Source organism: Pygocentrus nattereri, chromosome 3, assembly GCF_015220715.1.
Source record: "Pygocentrus nattereri isolate fPygNat1 chromosome 3, fPygNat1.pri, whole genome shotgun sequence".
Taxonomy (NCBI): Eukaryota; Metazoa; Chordata; class Actinopteri; order Characiformes; family Serrasalmidae; genus Pygocentrus; species Pygocentrus nattereri.
In genome coordinates, this window is record NC_051213.1 from 36,981,780 (window position 1) to 37,009,180 (window position 27,401).

At 40.3% G+C, this 27,401-nt stretch overlaps 2 protein-coding genes across 5 annotated transcripts in view; both read right to left on the bottom strand.

Moving 5' to 3' along the window:
* Nucleotides 1-13,687, bottom strand: part of rab11fip3 (RAB11 family interacting protein 3 (class II)) — a 74,311-nt gene extending 60,624 nt beyond the window's left edge. For both annotated transcript variants that reach the window (XM_017700820.2, XM_017700819.2), the window contains exon 1: nt 9,174-13,687. In XM_017700820.2, coding sequence (XP_017556309.1) covers nt 9,174-12,062 — 2,889 coding nt within the window. In that variant the 5' untranslated portion in view covers nt 12,063-13,687. The remainder of the gene's footprint in view (nt 1-9,173) is intronic.
* A 2,680-nt stretch (nt 13,688-16,367) lies between these two features.
* Nucleotides 16,368-27,261, bottom strand: decr2 (2,4-dienoyl CoA reductase 2, peroxisomal). 3 transcript variants are annotated; one of them, XM_017700816.2, is made up of 10 exons: nt 27,138-27,261; nt 26,737-26,820; nt 25,797-25,865; nt 24,516-24,567; nt 23,716-23,851; nt 22,636-22,760; nt 22,393-22,486; nt 20,583-20,687; nt 19,158-19,346; nt 16,368-16,890 (listed from the first exon to the last, which is right to left on the bottom strand). In XM_017700816.2, exons 2-10 carry the CDS (start codon nt 26,814-26,816, stop codon nt 16,856-16,858), a joined length of 885 nt encoding a protein of 294 aa, XP_017556305.1. In that variant the 5' UTR covers nt 26,817-26,820; nt 27,138-27,261; the 3' UTR covers nt 16,368-16,855. The 3 variants fall into 3 exon arrangements, with proteins under 3 accessions (XP_017556305.1, XP_017556306.1, XP_017556307.1); XM_017700817.2 differs by having other exon boundaries at nt 27,131-27,172; XM_017700818.2 differs by lacking the exon at nt 27,138-27,261 and having other exon boundaries at nt 19,101-19,346; nt 26,737-27,119.
* Nucleotides 27,262-27,401: the final 140 nt, after the last annotated feature.

A 27,401-nucleotide genomic window follows, 5' to 3' on the forward strand; every position in this document is an offset into this window, starting at 1 on the left:
TCATTAATATTTCATTATTGCTACCTTCTATGGGGAAAAATGACTTGTATACAATGGTATACAATATATGACAGAGAACAAAAAGATGCAGCTCCTTTTTTGGATGTTTTTTTATTTACTTAGTTATTATTTTGTTACAACCTATTAGATGATGAAATAGTCTTACAACTATATATGTAATGATTACACACACACACACACACACACACACGTATGTACATATATATATATATATATATATATATATATACATATACACACACACACACACACACACACGCACGCACACACAGTTTTAGATGATTTAAGACGTTTGCAGAGAGTGGCTACATTCAAATTCCAAGTTAAGACTACTTTTTATTGACAAATACAGTAAAAGGAATCATAAGGTAATCAAACGTTTTAGACATACTTTGAAAATATCTATTGTCCTCTACACTGTGAGTAAATTTCATGAAGAATGGACCAAAAGAAATGGCCCAAAATGACTTGGAAAAAAGTCTGGTTCCATTGACTTACATTAAAAGCAAAATATGTTTTTCCTTCTCCTGTAAAGTTATCATTTTGGAGATATGAGGTTTTCCAACAGCAGCGATATACTCTTGGCACCCTGATTCAAAATCAAATCGAATCTTTTGGTGCTTAGAGATTCCCGCTTCTAACAATTATACACTCAGCACCCACTTATTTTTTTTTAAAGAAACTGTAGTTTTGTCTCCCAAAAAAAAAATATGAACACTGGTAATGTGACTAAATTGTGACAATGAATTGTGGGTATGCAGGGAGGGATATGATTAAACATCTCTTGAAATGAGTACTATAAAAAGATCATTAGTGATACTCTACAAGTAAACGGTGTTTCCCGACTTCAACACGTCTAACTTGGCGCTTCTTATCAATAATTATTTGCATTGTTATCATGTCATGCATTTGTTAACTCGTTTCAGCCTCTGCAGCACAGAAACCATAAGGAAAAAAACCTCCTGTTATTCCAGGCAATTTGATAGAAAGACATTGATAAAAAAAAATCCTTGTTCAGTGGTATATAGGACACGTCCTTGCTTCCTGGAAAAGTTGCTTCTAGGATTTGCATATACAAGTCAAACGTTGACAGCACACCTTTATCATAAGGCACTGGGAACAAATGGAAATAAGAAGACATGGACTGCTTAATGACCTTATACTTAAACTGTTTTGTGCTAAAGTGCAAAGCCACCAACCTTTACCATTTATACCACCCACTGTTTGTGTATATGTGCTCACTGCAGTTCTACTACATAAAGGCTGAACCAATATTTTGCTAATGATAAACGATGATAGGTCTTTTAGAACATCAGAATTATGATTGTTATAGTTTGTATTTGAGAAAAGAGAGTCTATAAAATCCACTCCATAACACACGATGGTGTTAACCAATGTCAGCTGCCTCACTTTAATTTAAATTAAACTGTATGTAGGTCTATCATGATTATGAAATTTCAGCTGGCAATTAATTGCCATAGAAATAACTGAAATAAACAACTGAATCGTTTTGTATTGTTCATTGTATGCAACTATTCAAGTCCAAACCTAAACTGATCAAATTGACTGAATTAGCTACTCTGCCTCCTAGACATCAATACTTAGTAGTTCCCAACTGACAGCAGACACAGCTCAAGCTCAAATACACCAAAAAAATAAACCAACATTGCTCATATTACTGTCCTATAATGGTAGCACCCAGGATAGGCATGATTTAAATGCATTTTTGCTTTCTTTTGTTTAACAAGCTTTTGCCTAAAGCTGAAAGACGAAAATGCACCCAATTCACATTCTGTTTGCTACAATTTAAATGTATGATGGGGAAAGCTAACAACTGTGGAAAATGACTGTGATCAGGTGATTATTTCATTTTTGTAACAGGTCTAATTATATGTCTAATTACGGACTAAGGCTGTTGCGGTGGCAACACATCACAGATCAAAAATGTTAACAGAACAAACGAAGCCAGTGAAAGCTTGTTTTATACAATAACACACTGCAGCAGCACAGTGGTGCTCTGGCTTTTTCAAGTGAAAATGTGGAGTTTCACTTTTGGTCCAACCTAAAAACGCATATAGGCACTTAATATGCTAATTATAAAGTTATTTTATATTATTACTCTTAGCAGTTGCAGTTGGTAAACAATCCTGAAAGTAGGGGAGTCTGCAGCACCTTTAGCACACCACTTCCTATGTCCCTGCAAGAGCACAGCCTGGTTATTGCTTCTCTTTACATAGCTGCATCATGCATCACTGCAGCACTAGAATGGACAAGACTAATCTTTTCTGTGGTTAATAGATTAAGAAGCTCAGGCAGTGTCAACAGATGCAAATTGCACATACAAAGCAGCCCCGGCTCTCTGCCAGTGTCCATGTTAATGACCAAGCTCAAGGACATAAGTGTAAGATGAATAATTTGAGCCTGTAGTTCTACAAAACGTATGCTCTGGTTTTAGCAGCAGTGCTGTGAATGGTTGCTGTACATCTTACACTTTCATTACAGAGCATTCCCTGCTCTTCGCTGTAGTTTCCCCAATCAAATTCATCCCTCTGTGTAGGAATCGGTTTTCTCTCAGACTCGTTTATTGTCAGCATTAGATTTTGTACAGATTCAGAATTTTACTTGGCATTTTGCCAGGGGTGAGGAGTTTTCAAGAACATACCAACCAATTAGCTCAGCTGCTGCTGAAATGAAGCCCTCAGGTCTGATTAAGACATAAAATTTGTTGCTGTTTGTGAGCAATGCGCATGTTTCTTGGTACGCTACCCTTCTGGGTAACATACTCATTTAAAGTGTTTTTGCTGAAATGATCATTCTTAAAGTGTTTTATTTTGTAAAAAATTGCTGTGGCTATTTGTTTTAATTGTCTGGTCAGACGAGTAAATTCACCATCGACATGCATGACACAAACTTTGTTGGCACTTTATTTTGAGTGGTCCTTCAAGATGAAACAAACACTCAGCAGACTCTCAGCAACATGTCAGAAACATATGAGAGTTACGATTACGGCCAAATATCTACAAGATATTAACTTCACTGTATTCAGAAGCTGCACTACTGCTACTTCACTGATATGTTGTTGACGTGTTACTGACCATCTCTTAAGAGTTTATTAATCATCTACAATGAACTCCAAATAAAGTGTTATCCTAACTTTTACTTCTTCTCAGACAAGTGGACAAGTATAGGAGGCAAATCCAGGCAACACAGAAATTAAAATTAAAACAATAAAATGTAAATGCAAACCTCTTTTTGCCATTTGTCAGATACGCATCCGATTGCTATAAAAAGAAATAAGAATGTAAACATTGCATTCTGATTTTAGTTTTGACACGTATTCTGCATTTCATGAGGAAAAGCCAACGCCAAAGTAAAGCTTGTATTTTCTTTACTCTATTAGCTTTTTACATTTTAGATTTGCCATGAAACACCAGAATAACGACTAAAATGAAATGACAAATTGCTGTTTTAAATTTATTTTTATTTTTGTCACAAATGATTCGTGCTCATGTGAAAAAAATTAAATTGCAAAATTAAATTGGTATTTCATTTAATTTTTGATTTTGGCAAGATATTTGCACAGATGTTTGGAAAAAGAAATGGCAAAAAGAGGTTTACATTTGCATTTTTATTGTTTTAATTTCATTTCTTTTTTGGCTGGATTTGCCTCCCATAGACAAGCACTACTTTCGAGCCCTGTGAGGTCTTCAATACAAAAAACACTGGCAGTAATGTACGTGACTCCTGATTTCTATTCTAGCAGAAGCAGTTTTAAGGCAGTGTTTCCCAGTCCAGTCTTTGGGGACCCCCAGATGGCCCACATTTTTGCAGCATCCAAGCTCCCAGCACATAGCAGGATTACCTAGTATTTTTTGGCTCAGTCTGGTTCAGGTGTATTTTGAGTTGGAACAGAGCAAAAATAAACCTATTTACACCTTTTACTAAATGTGTCTTGTGTCTGAATCATACGTGGATACACTTCGGCCAGATTCCATATAGACTTTGCACTAAAATGCACCCCTAGTGTGACCGTATGACATCTGACTGCACTTTACTCACGTAGAAAGCACATCAATACAAAAGCTATTTCTCTTTTTCTTTTTTCACTTTTTCCCCATTAACAGTACGAACCACCCACTTTTATCAGCTCAGAGTGCAAGCCTTGTGCATCCTCCAGTTTTGCGTATTCTGTTTATCACCTGCTCACCTGTAATTGTATACAGATAATGGAAACGAATTACGTTTACAACCTCTGGTCAACAACCATCTCTGACCTCCTCCAAATGCGGTTTACGTGATCCTAATGTAATCCAATCACATTGTGTCCTGAGGGTGCAACCAGGGCCTATATCAACCGCCTGAAGATCACACAGAACTAAGACAGGAAACATTGGTTTAAAGGAGACCAATCACATGGTCAAATAGTCCTGATCAACTGTCCAGTCTTCTAAATAAACGTTTACAGTAACTATTTAGCAATATACTTCTACAGATATCGGACATTTTCATTACCGAAAGTACAATACATCATTTATGTCATTTTTCAAGTTTTCCTCACTTTTTTTCGAAAAATGGTTTGATGGAAACGCTCTGGCATGTCACAGGACATTTCTCTATTAAAAAAAGGCAAGCAAGACATAAAGAGTAGACATAAAGACTTAAAACATGCTATCCTTAGTCTTCATACAACTGTTCAATTCTCTTCTTTCAGACATCTCTTCTTCATTCTATTCAATCATGAAAACAGCAATTACATTGAGCAAACTCAAAAACCACTAGAGGAATACAGCACATAATAAGAGAAATGTTCATTTCTCTAATAATGGCCAAGATTCTGACTATGTTCAAGCTCAGACACACATTTATAGCCTCGTAACAGCCACATCATAAAGACATTAGCTCTGTCCAAGTGTAAACTAAGAGACAATACTAGGTAACACTGTTTAATGTGTGACACTGGCTGTGTACCTTATATAACTGTGGTGTTAATGTTAAAACTGATCATTCTGCAGTCACACGATGTTTACAGCCAGACTATTGTAGGACATCAGCATCAGCAAAATGGGTGCATGCACACGCACACACACACACACACACACACACACACACACACACGCACAAATATCAACTGCAAAGAAATATACATACATCCTCTCTCAGATGAAGAGATGTAGAGATTAAATTCCTCACTAACCTAGAACTGAGTGATATTGATATATCAAGATTCACTGATTGGTCAAATGTATCCAGACATATGACAGCCCTTTCAATCCAAGAATTCTGTACATAAGCCTGAGGTCACCATGGTCAATGCCAAGAGACAGCTAAAGAGGTCCACTGGGGTGTGGAGCAATGTTTCCTGGAAGTGATGGAAGAATATTTAAGACCTTTGGGATGAGTCAGAGCGCTGTTTGTGACCCAGAACTACACTGTTAGTGTAACAGGGAGCAAGGAGGCGGACGCATACGCTGAGATAAGCGAGATTTATTAAGGGAAAATCCAGGGTCGTGGTCAATACGGTCAGGGGCATAAAGCCAATACGGACAGAATCAGGTACAGACATGATGAGCAACACAAACCGTTCAAACAACAGACCAAAACATCCAACAGACCGATACCTCAAACAAGGCAAGGACAAGAAACAGAGACCAATACATTCATACAAAGACTGGCAAACACAAGGGGCAAACACAGGGCTTAAATACACGGGACAATGAGGGACAGGTGAACACAATCAAGGGCGGAGTAACAAAACCAAAACAAACGCACATTGAGTGGGAGGAGCCAATCGTGACAGTTAGAAATAAAAGTACCATGCAGGTACATGATTCATTCATCAAGGCACAAACAGTGTAAACGTTCCCTCAAAGGTACCTACAGTGGTTTTAAGGTCCAATTGTGTACCATATATAAGTATTTCCCAGTGGAAAAGTAGATATCTGTATCTTTTTATAAACTATTTTTTAAAACAGAACCATTTAATAAAAAGCCTTGAGGCGAGACAGGGTGCATAGAGACAATACATCTTAGAAAACGTAATTTCAGTGGATTATGGTACAGTTATGTTCCATGACTAAAAGTGCTGAGATGTACCCGTGAGGGTACCACCCCAGTGACAAGAAGGGTACTGCCCCAGTGACAGCATCATACTTTTTTTCCTGAGTGTAATTATCTAACATCAGCACCTGACCTCACTACAGTAAGGAATGTCCAATGAGCATGACAAACTTTGTTTTCTTCTGTTATGATAAAATTCTTCTCTTTCAAAAGGCTGTTACATTGCACATCACATAGTATTGCAAATGTAACCACACATAAGACACATTTCCAAAAAAGAAACTTACTATTTATTTAATTTGAATAGATTTCAAACTTTTTATCTCAAAACAGTTGGAAGCGCTCATTGCAGTTGACTGTCAGGTTCTGGATACCACGGGTACAGCCTGCACAGCCAACAGAACCAAATACCTAAAAACGCATTAAAATGCTTATCTACCTGTCCCAAATGATGTAAGCATTTGTGGCATGTGCCCATCCACCAGGCCCTGATGCAGCCAGAGCCAGCAGGAAGGCAGGACTGGAACATCGCTCAGAACTCATGAACAAAATTTCATGGATATAATGCTTACATCATGGATATGAAGCTCATTACCTTTTAATTATATTGCTAAAAATAAATGGCAACTGAAAAAGCTACATCATGTCAATATCATGGCATGCTCATATAGATATATCTCCCAGTAATACTTACTTACTTAGTGCTGACAGTAACAGATAAAGTCAAATGATCCACTGTACTCTAAAGATGAACCATATCTGCTGATGGGAACATTTGTTTTCGTTTTTCTTAAAACCAGTTTTAATTACAACCAGTTGCTGCTGTACTGCAGGTCTGTCACATTACACAACAGCACCACCAATAAAGGAGGGCAAAAACCTTGCACATCTTCTACCCCAAAGCCCAAATCAAGGTGCATTACAGAGCAGCTCAAAAAGTTTAGATATAAACATAGAAAATGGTTGTTGTTACTCTCAATCATTGTGAAACAGAGAAAAGAAAAACAATTTATTCAAACCTCCACCCAGCTCTCCATTCACTCTTTCCCTCTCTCTCCAAGCTGCCAATCTAATCATTCCTATGTCCACATCAGCATTTCTCAGGTTTTACAAAAGAGCCAGACTTCCTGTACCAAATCCACCATCCCACACACTCCAGCCCCCACCTACACACAGTGGACAGCACATTTGAGAAAGCCACAGTAATCCAGTCTAGGATTAGCTCTAAGTTTACTAACAGAGCATGGCAAGCACCAGGGTTACTGCAATAAGCTTAAACTAAAATGCAAATAACTTCAATAAAATAACAATAAACTAAACATACTAATATATCCATCCATCCATCCATCCATCCATCCATCCATCCATTCATTTTCTAAGCTGCTTCTCCGACAGGGTCGCATACTAAAACAATCAACAAAAAAATAAAAATCTACCTGTGCAAATCTGGCCAAATATAACAAGATTACCACATATTTAAAAAACCTTGAACAAATGAAAACTAACTAAAACAGAAAATGTTTCCTTTTCCCAAATTTCCAGATAAGCAGATAATAATACAAACAATACAAATATTAAAAAATAATATCATTGTAACTTTTTCAAGCATATGTTTTTGTACAGTTTTGTTTCTAATATAGTTGTTTAAACTGAAGTTCTATTCAAGGCCTACATCGTTACAAAACTCACTAACCAGACACTGCAGGATTATCAAACAGCATACTAAATGATTCAAACATCTAACCTGAACAATTTCAGCTTAAACAGTTCACTTATTCCCACAAGTAGGCCAGCATCTTTTAATGGCCGGCAATGTACCTGCGGACTAAAATTAAGTTTAAGCTATCTGCTGAGTGATGCGTCACTCTCTGATTAGCCTTAACACAACAAATTAATATTCCACAATGGGCTTTAGCCCACTACTGACCTGCAAAACACACAATACACCTCCAAAATACACAATACACCAGGGTTTTCAGTCTATTACTGACCTGCAAAATACACAATACACCTCCAAAATACACAATACTCCAGGGCTTCAGCCCAGGGAACCCATTCACCCTATGTTTTCATGCTGTAGAGCTCAATAATTTCTTGGAAATATGTTTGGAAGCTGAAGCATGTGAGGAGAGAAACAATGCAACTGCAACATCACAGGTCTCTAGATTGTTACTGAGAAAATGGTGCACATGCTGTACATGTCCACATGCATATATATACACAAACACACTAACCAGTGTTTACTGCAGGATGGGACCACCTGAACTAACCAGATGTGGCATGTCCTGTTCTGTTATTAGTTCCCTGTGTACCCACATGCACAAGCAAACAAACACACCCCCTTCATCATTATATCTATATCCAGGTACCACTGACGGAACACTATAAATGGAAGAAGACAGATGCCACACAACATCTAAAGCACAACTCTATCAAACATGACAAAAACAAAAAAAACTGAAAGCATCTAATGATCACAATGTATAAGTAATTCAGGTCATACGATACATTTTTGTTACTGTGACTGAGAGAGAAAGAAGCAAAGAAAAAGACTTGGGTACTGACTCTCTGAGGGTGTGAATAATAAATAAGATCTTCTTGGGTGTCACCATGCTCAAATTTCCCTGAGTATATTGAGAACAAATGAAAAACGTGGACATGTATAAGCACAAATCCTTCTCTCCCTGTGAACCATTCTCAGATATAAACAATTCTGAAAAAGTGATAAAAAAAAAAACAAAAAAACAGCTGATCACATAAAACAATGTTCAGTTTACATGGTATACCCTTACCATCAAATTCAGGACATCAGATAGCAAGTACAGGTGTGTGGGTGAGACACATTTTGCCCTGACCTCATTACTGCTGCCTGTATCTGATTAAGACAAGCATTCCGTTACCCTCGCACTGCTGTTAGCCTTTTCTAATCTGCTGCCCTTTTAGCTTGTCTAAATACACACAGACACTGATTAATCAAAACATGATCAAATGCACTGTAACAGCGGACAACAGAACAAAGCCAAGTGTACGCTCTTACCTTACAACAATTTTCAAAACAAATGACACCAAACTATGAAAACACACATAATGCTCACCTGTTCTGCTCCATATGCTGTGGCGAACTCCATAAACTCCTCGATGCGGACGAATCCGTCTCCATCCTGATCGAGAGCTTGAAAAACAGCCCGCAACGCAGAATGATCCTCATCTTGAGGGGCTGCTGTAGGGACTGCACTGTCAGCAACACTCCCATCCTGGGGTGCATCTGAGCTCACACACAAGTCCAAAGCCATTTCAGCATGACTGGGAATGTCAGGAACATCGATATTCTCCTCCATCAGAGCCATGCATGTTTCTTCTGGCGGGCAGACTCCGCTGGGAGACTCATCTCTGAGCAGCAGGAGAGACTCTACCTGTGACTCTGCTATCTGAGATGGGTTTGGCAGTGTGTATGATACCTGAGGCAAGTCTACCTGTGTGCACTGGACAGGTAGATCAGTTTCTCTCTCTGCACTCACATCAGCTGAGTCTAATGTGGCCCCTCTCCTCTCCTGCTCCACAACCACACCCACCTGGGTCAGCTGACAATCTGCACCTGAGAGAGGCATGGAGTCAAGACTGGGAACACTCTCAGAGGAATGGGTCACCTGATCCTGATCATTATCTCTGTCCTCTCTTTCTTCCTCCTGCACACACATCACTTCACATTTCAGGCTACCTGGTGCAGGTAACGCTGAATCTGAAGGCAAGTTTTCCATGAGGACAGTTGAATTTACCATGCATGTATCCACACTGTTCTCCCCAGACGAGGCAGTCAGTGTGAGGATGTTCTGATTGTCATTATCAAACATGTGATTCTCAGCTGTGAGGCTCTGAACACATCCTGTCTCATTTAGCTCTGTCTGAAATACAAATTCTTCAGGTGTAGCCTCTTGCATGTATGTGTGCTCACAGTTATTGTCACTGATGGAAAGGTCCTCAGACGCCTGTTGTATTTTTAGTACCTGGTTGCTGTCCATTGCACTGCTACCTTGGTCATGACAGCAATGCTGAGGTTTAGAGTTTACTAAGGTGTTATCTGACTGACTCAGCTGAGCAATTGCCTCCTGAGCATGCAGAAAAGGAGTGAGAGGGTGTGTATCCACAGCATATAGACTCTGTGGGACTTCACATATTAAGTCTTCTGAGCATGTGTTGATTGTCTGTTTGTCCTCTGTGTCCTCAAGAAAGTTATCCATGTTGGAATGTGAGTTGTTTGGTTGGGTTTCAGAGTCAGGTGAGATTGATTCAGTCACAGGTGTTAGCTCCATGATTGCCTCAGGTGAGATATCCAGTGCAGAGTGAAAAACACATGATATGGAAAGTGTTCTTGTCTCCAAAGCAGAGGAACAGTCAGAATGTGACTGAATCTCAGAGGCATCAGAAGAGTCTAAATGTGTCTCTTTCTCAGAGGCAAATGGTTCAGAGTTCTGGATGTCATCAGCAGGTGGTGTTGAAGGTATGGTGTCACACAATATGGAAAGGTCAGAGTCTACATCTAAGTGGCATGGAGTCTCCAGAGTCTCTGTCTCGGGCATGTGCATATTCACACAGAGATCCTCAGTCACCCTGCTGTTCTCAGGTATTAAGTCCCATGAGGTGGATGTGGACTCCACTGGACCTGCTCTCTCTGGTTCAGGTGAAGCCAAGAGAACAGCTAAAGTGAGTACCGATTCAAGGTCATGTACTGGAGTGTCCTTAGGTACCGCATCAGGTAAGATGTCTTTCTTCTGCACCTCTTCTTCCATCTCCAGAGTCTCATCTTTCTCACAAGGACTCTTGGCACAGAGGTCAGGTGAGCTTTCCTCGATTAGACTATATGCAGTTGGGCCAGGCGACATGGACTCAAGCAGCGTCACTAAATCTGATGTACTTCTTTCATTTACAGATTGTGCATCTGACTCGAGCAGATCTACAGGTGTGTGCGCCTCAGCCTGAATCTCAAGTGTGGAGTCAGTTATTATATCAATAGCTGAAGATGTATCAGACTCTTGTTCTGGAGACATCCCTGCATGCTCTGCATCAGCCACCAAGGGGAGGGCACGGCTCCCGTTACATTGCTGGACATGTGATCCTAGACACAATGTTGGGGAAGCGGGTCTATCTGGTGGGTCAGGGTAAAAACAGGAAGGTAAGGAAGAGGAGGGGCAAACGAGAGGCAAGGGAGCCAGACATAACGGTGAAAGCTCAGATTTCCAAGATGTAGTCCTACCTGAGCCTTCCATCACAGAGAAAGCCTCAGCCAGATCCAGCACATCTGTAAAGTCGACACAAAGGGGGTCTCCTACCTGCTCAGGTATGCTCTGAGGGAGATCCTGGTCCTGACCACTCATCTGGGAAGGTGAGCCCAGATTGTTCTCAACTACTGTAGTCCTTGGAAGGGGAATGGACTGAGAAAGTGTCTTATTCAGCAAAGGTTCTAAAGGAAGTTGCCCTATGAATAAATCTAAAGGGCAACCTGGGTCAGCCACTGAAATGGGCTGCAGGAGGTCCATATCCTGCATAGGTGAGCCCTGCCTTGTTGCCTGCATAGATGTGCTAATGTGTGTAGGGCTGGGGGCAGAGGAACTGAAACTGATGAGATCTCCAGTGTCCACATCTCCAGATGCATCACAGCAACCCTCCACAGCTAGTTCCTGGGGGTGAGGAGGCTGTTTATCCCATTCTGGAGAAACACATTCTGAACTCCGTTCCCAGGAATAGGTCTGCTCTAATCCAGAATACCGGGATGCCCGAAAAAGCTCATCTAAATTGAAGCCATTCTCCTGGAAAATTTCATCAAAGCTTAAAGAGACTATGCCTGGCTCCCCCCTCTGATGTCTCTCTGCATTTTTAGGGCTGCCAGTAACTACATCGCTATCCATATCCAGGAGCAAAAATCCAAGAGAATTTTGGTCTGATTCCCAGTCGGAATGACCACGCGGGCTGGAGAGAACCTGCTCCATTTAGGAGCCCTGTTCCTCTCCCGTGATGTTGAAATTCTCCACAGAGATCTCCTTTTTTAATTTTCCATTGAACAATAATGTTTGTAGTTCAAAGTCAATTTGCTTCCTCTTACAGCTAGTCCGCCAGCAGGAACATTATCTCTGAGATCCATGCATACCTCGCATAAAAGACTAAAACTGTCTCACTCCATGAGAGCGACAACGTTTGTTTCATTACAGTTGGAGTGAGTTCATTTATATGACATGCAAAGCTGCACCGCCAAACAGTAGGGGCCTTTTTTGGCAATGCTTCCTCATCCAGTGTGCAAACACATCTAATCCTCTCCACTTTAGCCTTTTTAAAGCGACCTGATCCACAACACAATCCCAAAATCATAAAATAGGATTAGACAACAAAGTAACAGGGTTACCTGTTTCACAGTTAAACCTAATATAACACAGCAGAAATGTTATCATTACAAAATAATCAAAAATAAAGGACCATTTTTAGAACGTTATAACCACAAAACGGTGAAAGAAGATTCTGTGTTAACTGTGGTTAACAGACTGTATGTAAACACTGACTTCTCTGTTCAGAAAGGGAAACAAATAGCCAACACTGGTCATGGAAATTCATGCCATTTGTTTTGGGGACATGTCAGGGGTGTGATCTACACCAATATGACTCTCTTAAATATCGTCATGAGTGTATACAGGCTTTCACACCCACCCGAAAATAATTACGTCACTGTGATAATTAAACCATCTATTCCAACCGCCTAAATAACGTGACTGTCACTCCACACACAGAATTCACACAGGAAAAAAGGAAGGAGAAAATCATCAGACCAAGTCGGCGTTCCAGGGTTTCTACTATAAACGAAAAGTACCAATTTTGAGTGGCATATTAAGACTGACAGTTTGAATATAAGAAGTATTATTACATTATTACTGTGCAATAACCCACCTTAGTCACGTTAGCTAGCTAACGTTCGCTAACCTGTCCTCAGATCTGGTACCCTGAATAACCGTTAAAACCACGTCTCCCAAAGGCTTTGACAGTATATATCTCATGTGAAGGAGCCCGCGGATAACTGGCTGTATTTATAAGCGTCATTAGCCGGCTCTGTGGGCGACAGACTGTAAATCTGTAGATTAGTTTAGGGATTTGAGCGCTAACGCTGGCGGCTAGCTGGCTAAGCTAAACCAGGCTAACAGCGGCAGCAGCATCCTTCTGTGGAAAGCGGAGTACAGAAAAACACTGATTTATCTGGAGATAAAACCACGTACGCTCTCGGCAAACATGTGTCCCCTTCACAGGCAACACAGAATATTTTAACTTGTCCCGAACACATTGATAAACAGACAGGTTTCTGCTGCTTTTTCTTCTCGGTGTTTTTCCTCAAGATTCCCCAGGCCAGCGGTCCAGAAACGAGACGTCCACCTGTGCTTCGTGTTTAGCTCGGATTAGATGAAAAATGTCGAACAAAAAACAGATAATCCTCCATTTTTAGACAATGCATTATCCATTTGGTCCTTCAAGTGCCTGTCAAGAGGTGTCCGTAATCGGGAGGGTTTCAAATCAGGCGTCTTCCCTTACCGTGGATGGATAACATCGGCATCAGCAGCAGCAGCTCTGAAACAGTGAGGAGCGATTCGCGAAGGAACCGTTCTTTCTGGCCGACTCATCTGGACGTATCGAGTCGGAAGATTCGACTCGCAAACCTAATTGGGCTGTGTTGTGGGCAGAGAAGCCTGAAATCACATTCACGTTAAAATACTGTTACTTCACCGAAATTATGACTCAAGTAGAACTACAAGTGGCTCCCAAAATCCGAGGTCTCTACAGCCCAGCCGAAAAAGGACCATTCCTTTTCTTTTGTTTTGTGTGTTAATAGGAATTGGCTTAATGCTTTCCAACAGAGACCACTAGTTTCCTGTAGAACACATTTAGATCTGCATTTCGAATCAGTCGTCGATCACCTGTTAAACCATTCGGATCTTTTACATTGTGATATGAACCTATTAAAAAAGCCGAAACACGTACGAAACTAAGAACCAATAGAAACACTTAATGGTTTTTTAAGCGATCTGGGGATCTTGACCACCAAACTATATATTGGGGGGGGGGGGGGGGGGTCTTGTCCTTCCAACTATAGGTTATTTAATGGTATTTGAAAAGGATCAGAAATATAATCATTACAGAAGTTACAGTGTGTGAATGTTCTTTTGTGCCTTGAGCTTATCTGTGATGGTCAAGGTTGTTGGGCTGGAGGGAGCTATCAGAGTCAGGCTTTACTCCAGCTCACACACATACACACATCCAACATAGACATATACATTCACATACATACGTGAAAACCTACCCACGCATAGATCAGAGGGGCGACTGTCACTCCAATTGACGACATTTCGATGCTTATTGATGATGAGGGTCTGTCTGGTGGAGCTTATTAGTTAGATTAGATGTTTCTGTGCTTGGAGGCTATCTTTACGATGTTCAAGGCTGTTTCTATCAAGGGAATAGGAAGATGTACGTACAACTTTAGGCTCTATTAAGTCTGCACATCTCACACACACACACACACACACACACCTCTTTCACCTACATTGATTACACTTCATGTTTAGCTTTAGGTAGTATAAAAATCAAGTATTACAATGTTCTTAGGTATATTACAATGTATGTTTCCTAAGTGTGCAGTTGGGTCTCTGTAGGCCCTGACAATGAGTGCTTGTCTTTAATGCTGATTGGGTGAAGGAGGTCACTGCAGATACGCAGGGTTGTTATAAATTCTTTTGGTAAAACCTTAGCAGTTAGTTCGGGCAGGAGCACACAGAGTTGGGACTTGGAGAGATAAGCAGGAACTCTTTGCCTTGGGAGAAAGAGCGAGCCCGAGTCCACACTCAGGTTTACTGGAGTGATGGGTGCCCTAAAGGCTCTCAAGCCTATTTTTCATTTTATTTCACTTTTGTTAAACTTTTCATATTTAGCATGATTTTCCTGTTTTGATTTCTATTTTTCATATTCCCTTCATTATCATAAAAACTGTGCTGTCCAGTGTTTTTTTACCAATAAACTGGTAAAACTCCTTTTAGACTCAGGTTGGGTTTTGTACACCACAATGCACATCTTTTCCATTTTCACAATCTTACAGTTTCTACAGGTTTTTTTCAAAAGGGTTCACACTTGATTGTTCATTAAGGTTCTTTAGTTAACTCAGTGGATCTTTTTAGAACTGTGAGTTCTATATAGATCTATTTTAGGGTTAAATGGTTCTTTGCATGGTGAAATGGTTCTTCAGATTGATGGTGTGTTGTATATGGTGCCATATAGAACCATTTTCAAAACGGTTCTATACATAACCATATACAACACATTCTTCATCAGCCTGCAGAACCATTTCACCAGGCAAAGAACCATTTCAGCATGTGGTGGGTGATGGTGATCTATGTATAACTCATGGTTCTAAATAGAACCAGCCCCTTTACTAAAGAACCCTTGAAGAACCATATTTAAGTGTGTACTAAATTTCTTAATACATCTAGTATCTTCCAGCACACGAACTGGATCTGGGAGTATAAAAGAGCAACAGAAGAGAATGAAATTAATCACATAAACAATTTAAAGCTTAAACGCGAAGGACTAAAACCGGAACCGCAGATTCTTCTAGAAAACGTGGATTATTTTCTTCACGAGTATAATCGAGTACAAGCCGATGTATCATTTGAAAATGCTTAGTTTCCGTAGTTTCCGTTACTAAAGGGTTAAATGTTGATAGGTACTAACTCTGGGATAGACAACAGGATAGAACGAGTTGGTTAATGATCGAGATGACACCCTACAGTATCACCGCACGTGAATCGAAAGAATCAAACCTCGCTTAGTTCGATTCACTCAAAGGGGCTCCAAAGAATCGAGTCAGTGAAGTGACTCATACTTTTGCCCATCATTACAGTGCTGCTTCGCCGCATACACACTCACACACACACATACACACGCCGCAGTCTATCCGATAGGGACCACCACAGGCGTCGAGCACAATTTTCTAATCGGCTCGGCGTTTTGGTATGATAGGCTTATTTTGGCCAAAATGGTCGGAATGTCATCAGCGATGATGGATTGAATGCAAGAGGCGAGGCTGACATATTTCTTTCGTGACTCTCTAAAAATACCAGCTAACCAGACCACGTCTCATATTTTAACCGTTAGCTGCCTGAACGTCCTTCAGTTCTTTCAGCGAGAACGAGGCCCTTTCAGCTTTTTCCAAATAGCGACCTCCAGTGGCTACAGTGAAATACTGCAGATGAACAGGACACCATGGAGCACAAATTATAAAAAGATTTATTATGAAACCTGTGGAAACTATCAAACTGCATTCGACTGAAATTATATGTACAATGCTTAGAAATGCATGATAATCCTCTTTACAATTCTCCAGTTATTTCCATTATTAGATCTCACATGTAGTGTTTAGTACAGACATGTACGAATAGTCCCATGTTCATTAACACACTGAGCAGACGGTTTTCAAAGGTTACTACTGGCTTTTGGCCTGGATTAAAATCAGGAAAATCTGCCTACTAGGCTCTAGATTTTAAGAATTATGTGTAACCCAACCTGAAAGGCAAAGTTGGACATTTAATGAGCCAGTCTGAGGTGATAATATACATCATGCAACACGTGATGATGAAATGGCTCAGCAGAATGAAATGTTTCTGAATACTCAATGTATATTATGGACAGCCACTGTGATTAGGCACACAGGGAGTGAGCTCTCCACTTCTTTCCATCTCCCTCCCTTTAAATCAGGCTATTTGTCCTTCCTCTTCTCTGCTGACCAGAAACCTACAGAAACAAGGGAAGGAAAAAAAAAAAAAAGCAAATGCAAATCAGAAATCACTTCGAAATGTAATTTACATTTAATCCAAAACTGAAACAAAACATGCACTACATAAAACTAATGCACCTGATCCAGCCAATCTTGGTCTTCTAAAAACATTAATTATCTGGAAGAGGTGGCAGACTGTGATTGGAATTAGACTCTGCTGGAAGGTAGATCGCCAGGACCTGCGTTGACCACTGCCTTACATCATGTTGACCTGAGACCTGTTCACAATATCAGTTAGCCAATTCGTCACGCTTTCAAAACATTGTTGGTTGCTAAAATAAAGAGGTCACATTTTACATTTTCACTTTTTTTTACCCTTACATTTAGTTTTTTTTTAAAATTTATTTAATGCATTATTACAAGATCATTTTCTGACCTCTGCATCATAATCAAATAGACTGTTTTGGTACTGTGTCCTTAAGATGCAAGACTCATTCAAAAAGCTGCAATGTATGGAATGTATGAAACAGACTGTTTCAACCACTTCAGTCTCAAGGACTCTGATAGGAAAGCAGTAATAACACAGCATTTCAATGTAAATGAGCAGCTAACATGGACATTGGTTCAATCTCCAAACGCTGTGAATTGTTTTGCTATGGTTTCCAGGGTGTACGACGTGTCTCATCGAAATGGTGTGAAACGGTGTGAAATGGTGAATCGAGCTTTGAGATACATGTTCTCTGGTTTGATGTGTCAGAGATATAACTCAATCAGCAGCGACATGTTTATAAACTCCACCAAACTGAAAAAGCACAATGGATTCTAATAAAGTCCTGTTTTTTTGTGTGTGTTTTTTTTTTAAATCAATCTGGATATGCCAAAAATTGAATTTGGGCTTTCAGTCTGAACATAGCCAGAGTGTTTGTGTTTAAATCAATGTTTACTATGTTTTGTCAGGGCTGAACGCAGCCCTTCTGTAGGCCAAACAGGCAGTCACATGTAAATGTGTTCATGGTTGTGACCTCACAAAGATGACCAGATGGAAATTCAGGCAATTTTGAATTTAAGTTCCGTTTATTGATGTTATGGAATGGGGGTGAATTTTAACAATGTTTACAAAGTATATCAAACTCTAAAATATATTTTTCAGCCGCTGGCCCCTTTAAAATGTATATAAGCAGTCTGCAAAGGTACCAATAGATTAGCTGATTTTTTTTTTTTGTCTTGCTATGTGAAGCGACCTTGGGTTTGTGAAAGGCGCTATATATATTTAATTTATTATTATTATTATTATTATTTACACAGGCAAGTGATTCAGCTCAGTAAGCCAATACAAATCAAACCACCTAGACACCTAATATATGGATCGGAGTGATGAAATCAATAAGACCATTCTGAATTAAACATGCCATAATGAAGACAGAAAAGCAGGCATATGAAGTTCAGCAAAGCAGAATTGACAAAGATGCAGCACCACAACACGCGTGTGAACAGACAATGAATTAATTAGCCAAATTAATTAAGTGTTTGTACTTGCACACAGACAACCGTTGATTACACATACACTTTCCACACACATGACAGAAAACATAACTAATTAGGCCTGTGCCTGTAACAGTATGCTCTTAAGGATTATTTATACTTGAAGGCCCCATTCACATTTGGTATGTCTGCAGAGTGAACCGATTATTAAGTGGACACTACAGGCGTGAACTGGGTACAATGCGTCTTGGAAACACGTTGTGATCCAATCATTCAAACCACCTTTGGAGGTAGTTAGACATGCATATGATCACATTACATTTGTAGTAAAGCATCTTGATGTGTTTTTTCGACAGCAGCAAGGAACGCCTTAATTGTTGGCAGGACATGTGGTCTTAATGTTTATAACAGCTCTTTCATGCCAGGTATAAATGGCTACACGCCTCACTGTCCACTTATTATCAAATCTCTCAAGATGGATGTTAATCGCAAGTGTGTACAGGGCCAAAGAGCCTGATTCATGTGGGAAAACTAGCATGAAAAAAATGAATAAATGTGTTCTTAAACTGGTGATGAGTGAGTTTTCGAAGCTGTATCTGTGGTAACTCATTTTATCATCCCTGGGCACAGACCTACAATTAATAATCTCGTACAGTAGTATTAACAGGGGCCACAAACAGCAGTACCTGATTTGTGAGCACAGTATTAGCCTGTTATGAACTTTCACACCCTTTCAGTCACACACCTGTGTGCGGTGCTGTCTCTGTCTCTCAGAGTTTAGCAGAGGGAGAGGAGGTTATACCCAGCACACGCTCCATGTCATTGGGTGAGGTGAGCCATGCCCCTCCGTCCGCCACCACCGTGGTGCCGGTAATGTATGATGCAGCGCGGCTGGCCAGGAAGAGCACAGCATGAGCCATTTCAGTCTTATTCCCAGGTCTCTGTAATGGAATGCCCTGAAAAACTCCTGAGCTCTCCGCATAGGATCCTCCTGAGACAAAGAGAGAATGAGAGACAGAGAATGAATGATAATGTTGTACCAATCAGACATTCAGACACCAATGAAAGCCGTTTCTTTATTTTGACTATTCTCCACGTTTTAGAGTAACAGTGGAAACTACAAAATAACATTATTATGCAGTAGCCACAAATCACTATTCAATCTCAATAGTTTAGATTTTTTGAGGCAGATTGTTTTTATGCAGCTTTACACACTTTATCATCAGTTTCACATGCTGAGACCTTAATTACAAAAGTATGTGGATACTGCTACTAATTCATGGGTTTGACAACACCAATTGCTTATAACTGCATAATATAATTGAACATTCAGTCAAGTAGTCTCCACAGACTCCATAAACTCAGCATAGTTATCATTTTTGGCCTGGTTTACAGAGTTTGGCTTGGAGGAACATAACTGGCCTGCAAACAGCCCTGACCTTGACCCCACTGACTACCTCTGGGATGAATTGGAACCCCGACTTCAAGCCAGGCCTCACCCTCTTTTGTGGCAAAATGTAAGCAAATCCTTGCAGCCATGTTCTAAAATCTAGTAGAAAGCCTTTCTGGAAGAGTGGAGGCTGTTACAGCAGTAAAGAGAGGACAAATTCCATATTAATGCCTATTGTTTTGGAAAGAGATGATACATAAGTGGATGTGATGTTCACGTCCACATCTTTATTGTACACGCAATCAGGTTGTACCCACAATTTTTACTCGTATGACACGAGACATCGCAATAGAGAGATTCACAACCACCAATGAGCCAATTCTGCTTCATTATAGACAAACTAGAAAGATTAAAGATTTGAAATTTTATATTGATAACCACATGCAACAAACTAGTTACTATAACAACTGACAACACACCACTGTGGGTGTACCTTTCAGCATCAAGTTTTGAAGTCTAAGGGCAAAGAGTTATAGACTTCAATGTTCTAATTTTTTTTGTGGAATAATCAACTTTGAGTTTTTTTTTCTTACCTAACTTGCTAGCTAGGTGAATAGCAGCCTATGCTAGGCAAGAGCACAGCTCAGCTAAGTTCCCACAGTGAAACATGACTGATGGTGGCATGCAGTCACCTAAATACTGCCATAGTGATGGCTGCCAAAAGATGGTCATGATCTAAAGAGAAGGGTGGCTTCCAAGTGAGTAAGCTTCCAGGCTGCCCCATAGCTACGTCCCTGATGCACACACGCACACACACACACAGGTATACAGTCTTACCGAGTCGGCGGTAGCCCTCAGTCCCAGAGATGGGTCCCGGTGCCACTGTGTTCACTCTCACTCCACTGGGTCCCCACTCAACTGCCAAATGTCTAGTCATGGCATCTACACACAGACACATAAGCATATGTACATAAAATTGTAAATTATAAAGTTACCATATACAGTGTATCACAAAAGTGAGTACACCCCTCACATTTCTGCAGATATTTAAGTATATCTTTTCATGGGACAACACTGACAAAATGACACTTTGACACAATGAAAAGTAGTGCAGCTTATATAACAGTGTAAATTTATTCTTCCCTCAAAATAACTCAATATACAGGCATTAATGTCTAAACCACCGGCAACAAAAGTGAGTACACCCCTAAATGTCCAAATTGAGCACTGCTTGTCATTTTCCCTCCAAAATGTCATGTGACTCGTTAGTGTTACTAGGTCTCAGGTGTGCATAGGGAGAAGGTGTGTTCAAATTTCTCACACTCTCTCATACTGGTCACTGAAAGTTCCAACATGGCAAAGAACTCTCTGAGGATCTTAAAAGACGAATTGTTGCACTACATGAAGATGGCCAAGGATACAAGAAGATTGCCAACACCCTGAAACTGAGCTGCAGTACAGTGGCCAAGATCATTCAGCGTTTTAAAAGAGCAGGGTCCACTCAGAACAGACCTCGTGTTGGTCGTCCAAAGAAGCTGAGTGCACGTGCTCAGCGTCACATCCAAATGCTTTCTTTGAAAGATAGGCGCAGGAGTGCTGTCAGCAATGCTGCAGAGACTGAAGAGGTGGGGGGTCAGCCTGTCAGCGCTCAGACCATACGCCGCACACTACATCAAATTGGTCTGCATGGCGGTCACCCCAGAAGGAAGCCTCTTCTGAAGTCTGTACACAAGAAAGCCCGCAAACAGTTTGCTGAAGACAAAGGACATGGATTACTGGAACCATGTTCTATGGTCTGATGAGACCAAGATTAATTTGTTTGGTTCAGATGGTCTCAAGCATGTGTGGCGGCAATCAGGTGAGGTGTACAAAGATAAGTGTGTCATGCTTACAGTCAAGCATGGTGGTGGGAATGTCATGGTCTGGGGCTGCATGAGTGCAGCAGGTGCTGGGGAGTTACATTTCATTGAGGGACACATGAACTCCAATATGTACTGTGAAATACTGAAGCAGAGCATAATCCCCTCTCTCTGGAAACTGAGTCGCAAGGCAGTGTTTCAGCATGATAATGACCCCAAACACACCTCTAAGGTGACCACTGCTTTATTGAAGAGGCTGAGGGTAAAGGTGATGGACTGGCCAAGCATGTCTCCAGACCTAAACCCAATAGAACAATAGGATATTTGGGGCATCCTCAAGCAGAAGGTGGAGGAGTGCAAAGTCTCGAATATCCACCAGCTCCGTGATGTCGTCATGGAGGAGTGGAAAAGCATTCCAGTGGCAACCTGTGAAGCTCTGGTAAACTCAATGCACAGGAGAGTTAAGGCAGTTCTGGAAAATAATGGTGGCCACACAAAATATTGACACTTCAGGAACTGTCTCTTAGGGGTGTACTCACTTTTGTTGCCGGTGGTTTAGACAGTAATGGCTGTATATTGAGTTATTTTGAGGGAAAAATAAATTTACATGGTTATATAAGCTGCACACAGACTACTTTTCATTGTGTCAACGTGTCATTTTGTAAGTGTTGTCCCATGAAAAGATATACTTAAATATCTGCAGAAATGTGAGGGGTGTACTCACTTTTGTGATACACTGTATACTGTGCCTTTATCAAATCCAACACACACTTCAAAGACACACTCACCGTTAGCGGCTTTCGCTGACCCAGCATGCACCTGGAGCGCCTGACCCCTGTAGCCCAGAGTTGCTGAAATGTTCACGATGGAGCCTCCATGATCCTGAGATACATTCACACATTAAATACTGCTGGTACCAACATTGGGCAAGTACCAAAACTATAAAACTGGACTAGCACAGCCAACACACAGCCAAGGGAAACAGTCATTTTGTGCAGTGAAAAAATGCCCTAAATCCTGCATGTGCTCACCTTAAACCACTTCTCATAGAGGATTTTGCTGGTGTTGAAGGTTCCCATGGTGTCAATCTCCAGGACAGTCTTAAAAGCATTGAAGGAAAGAGAGGTGGCAGGACATAGGAAGTTCCCTGCTGCATCTAAACAAAGCCCGGCCAGAACAGATAGAACACAAAGAACAGATTAGTTGGCATTGACTGAGCATGTGGAGGTATATGAGAGAGGGAGACTGATTGGGAGAGAAATATAAGTGCAAAAAGTCCATCAACAGCCTATTAGTATTTCTTTTGTCATCTCCCACACAGACTGCACCACATACATTACATCAATACAGGTTCAACCAATTTAATCAGTGAGTTTGATTTCTCATCCCTAATATATTACACATATGCATCACACAACCTCTGTGAATCCCTGTAGTGTCAACCAGTTGATATACAGGTAAATAAATACAAACAAGCTAGCATGAGTGTACCTCTCACCTCGGTCACCCAACAAAATCGCAAACAGTGATTCCATCTTTATTCAGCACAAAATGGATGCCAAAGTCATTTTCTCACCCTTTCAGTCAAAACAACAAGCCAAACTGAATCTTAGATAGCCAGGTACTTTAGCCTTTATCTTCCTCATCCAATTGCTTAAGTAATCAATTGTATCTATTGTAATGATGTAATATGAAGAGAGTGACCACAGCTGTACAGCTGCAATAAGATTTCTGGCTTCTTAGCAGTAACATGAGCCGTCTAGTTTTTAAACTAGAAAATTTAATTGTAGAGACTACTGTGGGACCTCTGTAGGACATGAGTAAGCATGATGAGTGTATATTTAATTTATACAATTATAAATTATATTATTTATTTATTTAATAATAGGACGAGAACTAATTTCATTCATATAGTGCCTCTCAGAAAACTTAAAATATCCTTAATATACTTGAATAAAAAAAAAATCATTATACCTCAATGGTTTAACTACTTTTGCTCTAACTATATATTCTACCAACATCAACTCTGTTTTAAATCGCTGTTTGCACCAGTCGTCTTGCTGGCCGAGACCTCTGCGTAGGGTTGACCCCTACAGTGACTCTAGACATACTGTTGATGAGAATGTCCACGCGTCCGAACTCTTTCAGCACCTCATCCACACCGGCTGAGATGATGTCTGGTTGACGAACGTCCATTTGCAGGGGCAAGCAGTGTCTGCCCGTCGCGGTGGTCAGCTTCTTTGCTGCCTACAAACACCACATGTAACAACATTCTGAGATATAAACACAAGCCACACAAAGAAATTAAACTAAAAAAAGTTCAACAACTTTTTTGGCAGGACATAAGCTGTTTGCCGGAAATTTGCACCTAACACCTGAATAAAGCCCCGGCCTTTGCAGAGGGTTGAACATAAACAAAGTGATTATAAATCTGCAAATATTCATCTGCAATTGTCTTTACATGATATTAGTGTAGCATGAAAGTGTGCACAAACCATAATGTACAGAAAACAAAGAGGAAAATCCTTTCTCTTCTTCACACTCTCTCTCCAAGAACCGAACTGATGTTAGCTAAGGTCCAACAACCCTAAAATTCTAATTTTCTAAAATTAGTCTGATGTGAGGGAGTTTTCTCAGTTTTTCAGAAGGAAGTTCAGACACTCTTGTACTGAAATAGCTGTTTTCCTTTCATGAACTTTAAGACTGTTTGAGTGAAACGGTTAATTTTCAAAGTTTTTCTTCTTATCAAAACTAAAAGAAAACTTAAGTGACCCATATCCCACATTTTCCTTGTTTCCTGTAGGTTTCCATTACTTATCTACATTAGCCTCATCACTCCAGTGAAAAAATAAAGAAGTAAACATGTCTTGGCTGTTCAACTACACATGTGTGTGTGTGAGAGTGCAGATACCTCAGTGAGCTTCTCCAGATTCCTGCTGGCAATGACTGTGTCACACCCATGCCTGGAGGAGACAAGCCAGACATCAGATATCAGACCATTGCAAATGAAAGGGCACGAGAGGCCCACCTCAATTTCCTCTGCAGAGAACACACTTCTGCACGTCTGAATTTTACATACTGGGGAAAAGCAAAGCTTACAAAGTGGGCTGTGCAAAGGTTTTGGCACATTTAGTTTTTTATGTTACCCCCCACACATGTTCAACTTAAGAAATGAACAGAACCTGTACACTAAAATCTGCAGAAAATGCCACATTTACTTTTACTCCATGTAAAGGATGTGTTAACTCATTTTTACTTTATATAAAAAAAAAAACGTCATCTGACCAAGGGTGTTTTAACAAAAATATTACAAAAATTTTGCATACAACTGCATACACTATATTACCAAAAATATTCACTCACCCATCCAAATCATTGAATTCAGGTGTTCCAATCACTTCCATGGCCACAGGTGTATAAAACCAAGCACTTAGGCATGCAGACTGCTTCTACAAATATTTGTGCAGAGGTCGCCTACTTTCTGCAGAGTCAATCACTACAGACCTCCAAACTTCATGTGGCTTTCAGATTAGCTCAAGAACAGCGTAGAGAGCTTAATTGAATGGGTTTCCATGGCTGAGCAGCTGCACCCAAGCCCTACATTACCAAGAGCAATGCAAAGCGTTGAATGCAGCGGTGTAAAGCACCACCACTGGACTCTAGAGCAGTGGAGTTGCATTCTCTGGAGTGACATGGAAGAACTTGACTGGCCTGAACAGAGACCTGACCTCAACCTGATAGAACACCTGAATGAAATAAAGCCAAAATTTCGAGCCTGGCCTTCTCATCCAAAATCAGTGTCTGACCTCACAAATGCACTTCTGTAAGAATGGTCAAAAATTCCCATAAACACACTCCTAAACCTTGTGGAAAGCCTTCCCAGAAGAGTTGACGCTGTTATAGCTGTTAAACCCTATGGATTAAGATTGGGATGTCACTCAAGCTCACAGGTGTGTGAAGGCAGATGAGCGATTACTTCTGGCAATATAGTGTATATACTTTATTTTCTTGGTATATCACTAGTTAATACTCTAACAAGCACAAACATGGTGGCAGTAGTGACATTGTGCTGTTTTATTGTTATACATGCTTTACTTTCTACTAGTATTTTAGTACTTAGTACTCAGTTTAAGGTGTTGATAATGGTGCAGTATGTCATGCTTAGAAAACAAGAGGAAGGAAGCAAACCAACCGCATCAGAATCTCAGCAATACGGAAGCCAATTCCAGAACCTCCACCTGTTATAAAGGCCACTTGATCCCTGTAAAGCACGCACACATAGGCAGACATGCATTACAGTTACACTGTTTTGTCAGACATTAAAATGTTTGAGCTCTGTTTTGATGTTTGTGTTGTTTTCCTGAAATGATGTAATCCATAATTACTTCAAAAAGTCTCATTTAGCAATTTTGTCAAGATTTTTCAAGATCTAAAGACCCTCTGCAGTACTGGACCAAAAGAAATATATTTCTTAGGGGTGCACAATTGGAACAGGAATGAGATTTTTGCTCAAAACACAAAATTGGCAAATCAATCAATCTGTTTTTATTTTGGCAGATCTATGTTGCAATTGTCTGATGTAAATAATGGGAGGTGAGTGAACTCTATATGTGAATGATGATAACATCTGTCATATCAAAATGTTACAGCATAATTATGCAGTAATACTGTCCATGTAGCACTTAATTTGATTGTTATTTAAACAGGAAATCGATTTAAACTGAAACTTTTTAAATGGCTCGCCTGGCAAATTAAATAGTAAATACTGTTGTTTTGTGGCAGTTTGGCTAATAAAAAAAGCCAGATAGTTGAAAAATAATATCAGTTTTTTTTCTTGGGTTCGGAAGAAAGGGACACAAAAAGGATACAAAATTGGCTCAGACCGATGAAAACGAGAATATTACACATGAGAACACATGAAATGCTAGTTTTAGGACGGAATGGCCCTTTCCATCGCAGTGTACCTTAATACTTAATTCAAAGAAAAAGAAAACAACCACCAAGATTCCTTTAAACATTCTGGAGCGGGAAAAACGCTTTTCTACGTTAAACTGTGGCGCATCTGAAACATTAAACAGGCTTTACACTGAGATTAAACGACTTTACTGAGGAAATGAGTAAGTGTCTCTTACTTGAGCAGGTCTGGACTGTAGATGTGAGTGTAGCTGCTCAAGCAGTCGTCGCTCTGAACGTCCTCTGGGATTTCTGCCATTCTTCTGCAGCAGGAAAATAAAACTAAGTAGAGGCGTTAAATGATCCCTAACAGTCTTTATATCCTGTGTTTTCCCCTAATTACAGCTGTACAGTAATCCGCTAAAAACAGAGGGACTGCATGGCACTAGCTGGACGAGACTTTGTCCCCGCTGTTACGTAAAAACACAACTTAAAAAGTCCGAGTTAGCAAACACATCAGCGCTTTAACTGATCTTCGAAACCTTAAAAACACTTAAATCGATGTGCACCTCCGAAGTGGCTGGTAGTGAGCTTTAAAAAACGAAGCTATTACCAAAAAAATAGTAAACTTACACTTTACCTGGGAGGGCTCCAGGCGTGACGTCAATTTCCGCAGTGCATCATGGGAGATGTAGTTCAGCGCATTGTAACCGGCAACACGTTTATTGATCCTATTTTGTGTCGTGAATTTTCGTGAAACACCGCGAGATGAACTTTGCAGTAACCCCATTGTATAGCAGTAGTAGTATCCCATTCGGTTATAAATAAGCACATTATTTACTTCAGTGAATCCAGAGTCTTGATAATCGTCAGTAGCAACCATTCATTTAGGTGGTGTGGTGCA

Coding starts and splice junctions, on each gene's coding strand:
- decr2 (XM_017700816.2), bottom strand. CDS start 26,816: ATGGCAGAAATCCCAGAGGACGTTCAGAGCGACGACTGCTTGAGCAGC. Junction 25,866..26,736: donor TACAGTCCAGACCTGCTCAA/GTAAGAGACACT, acceptor CGTGCTTTACAG/GGATCAAGTGGCCTTTATAA. Junction 22,761..23,715: donor CGTGGACATTCTCATCAACA/GTATGTCTAGAG, acceptor GGCTTTGTTTAG/ATGCAGCAGGGAACTTCCTA.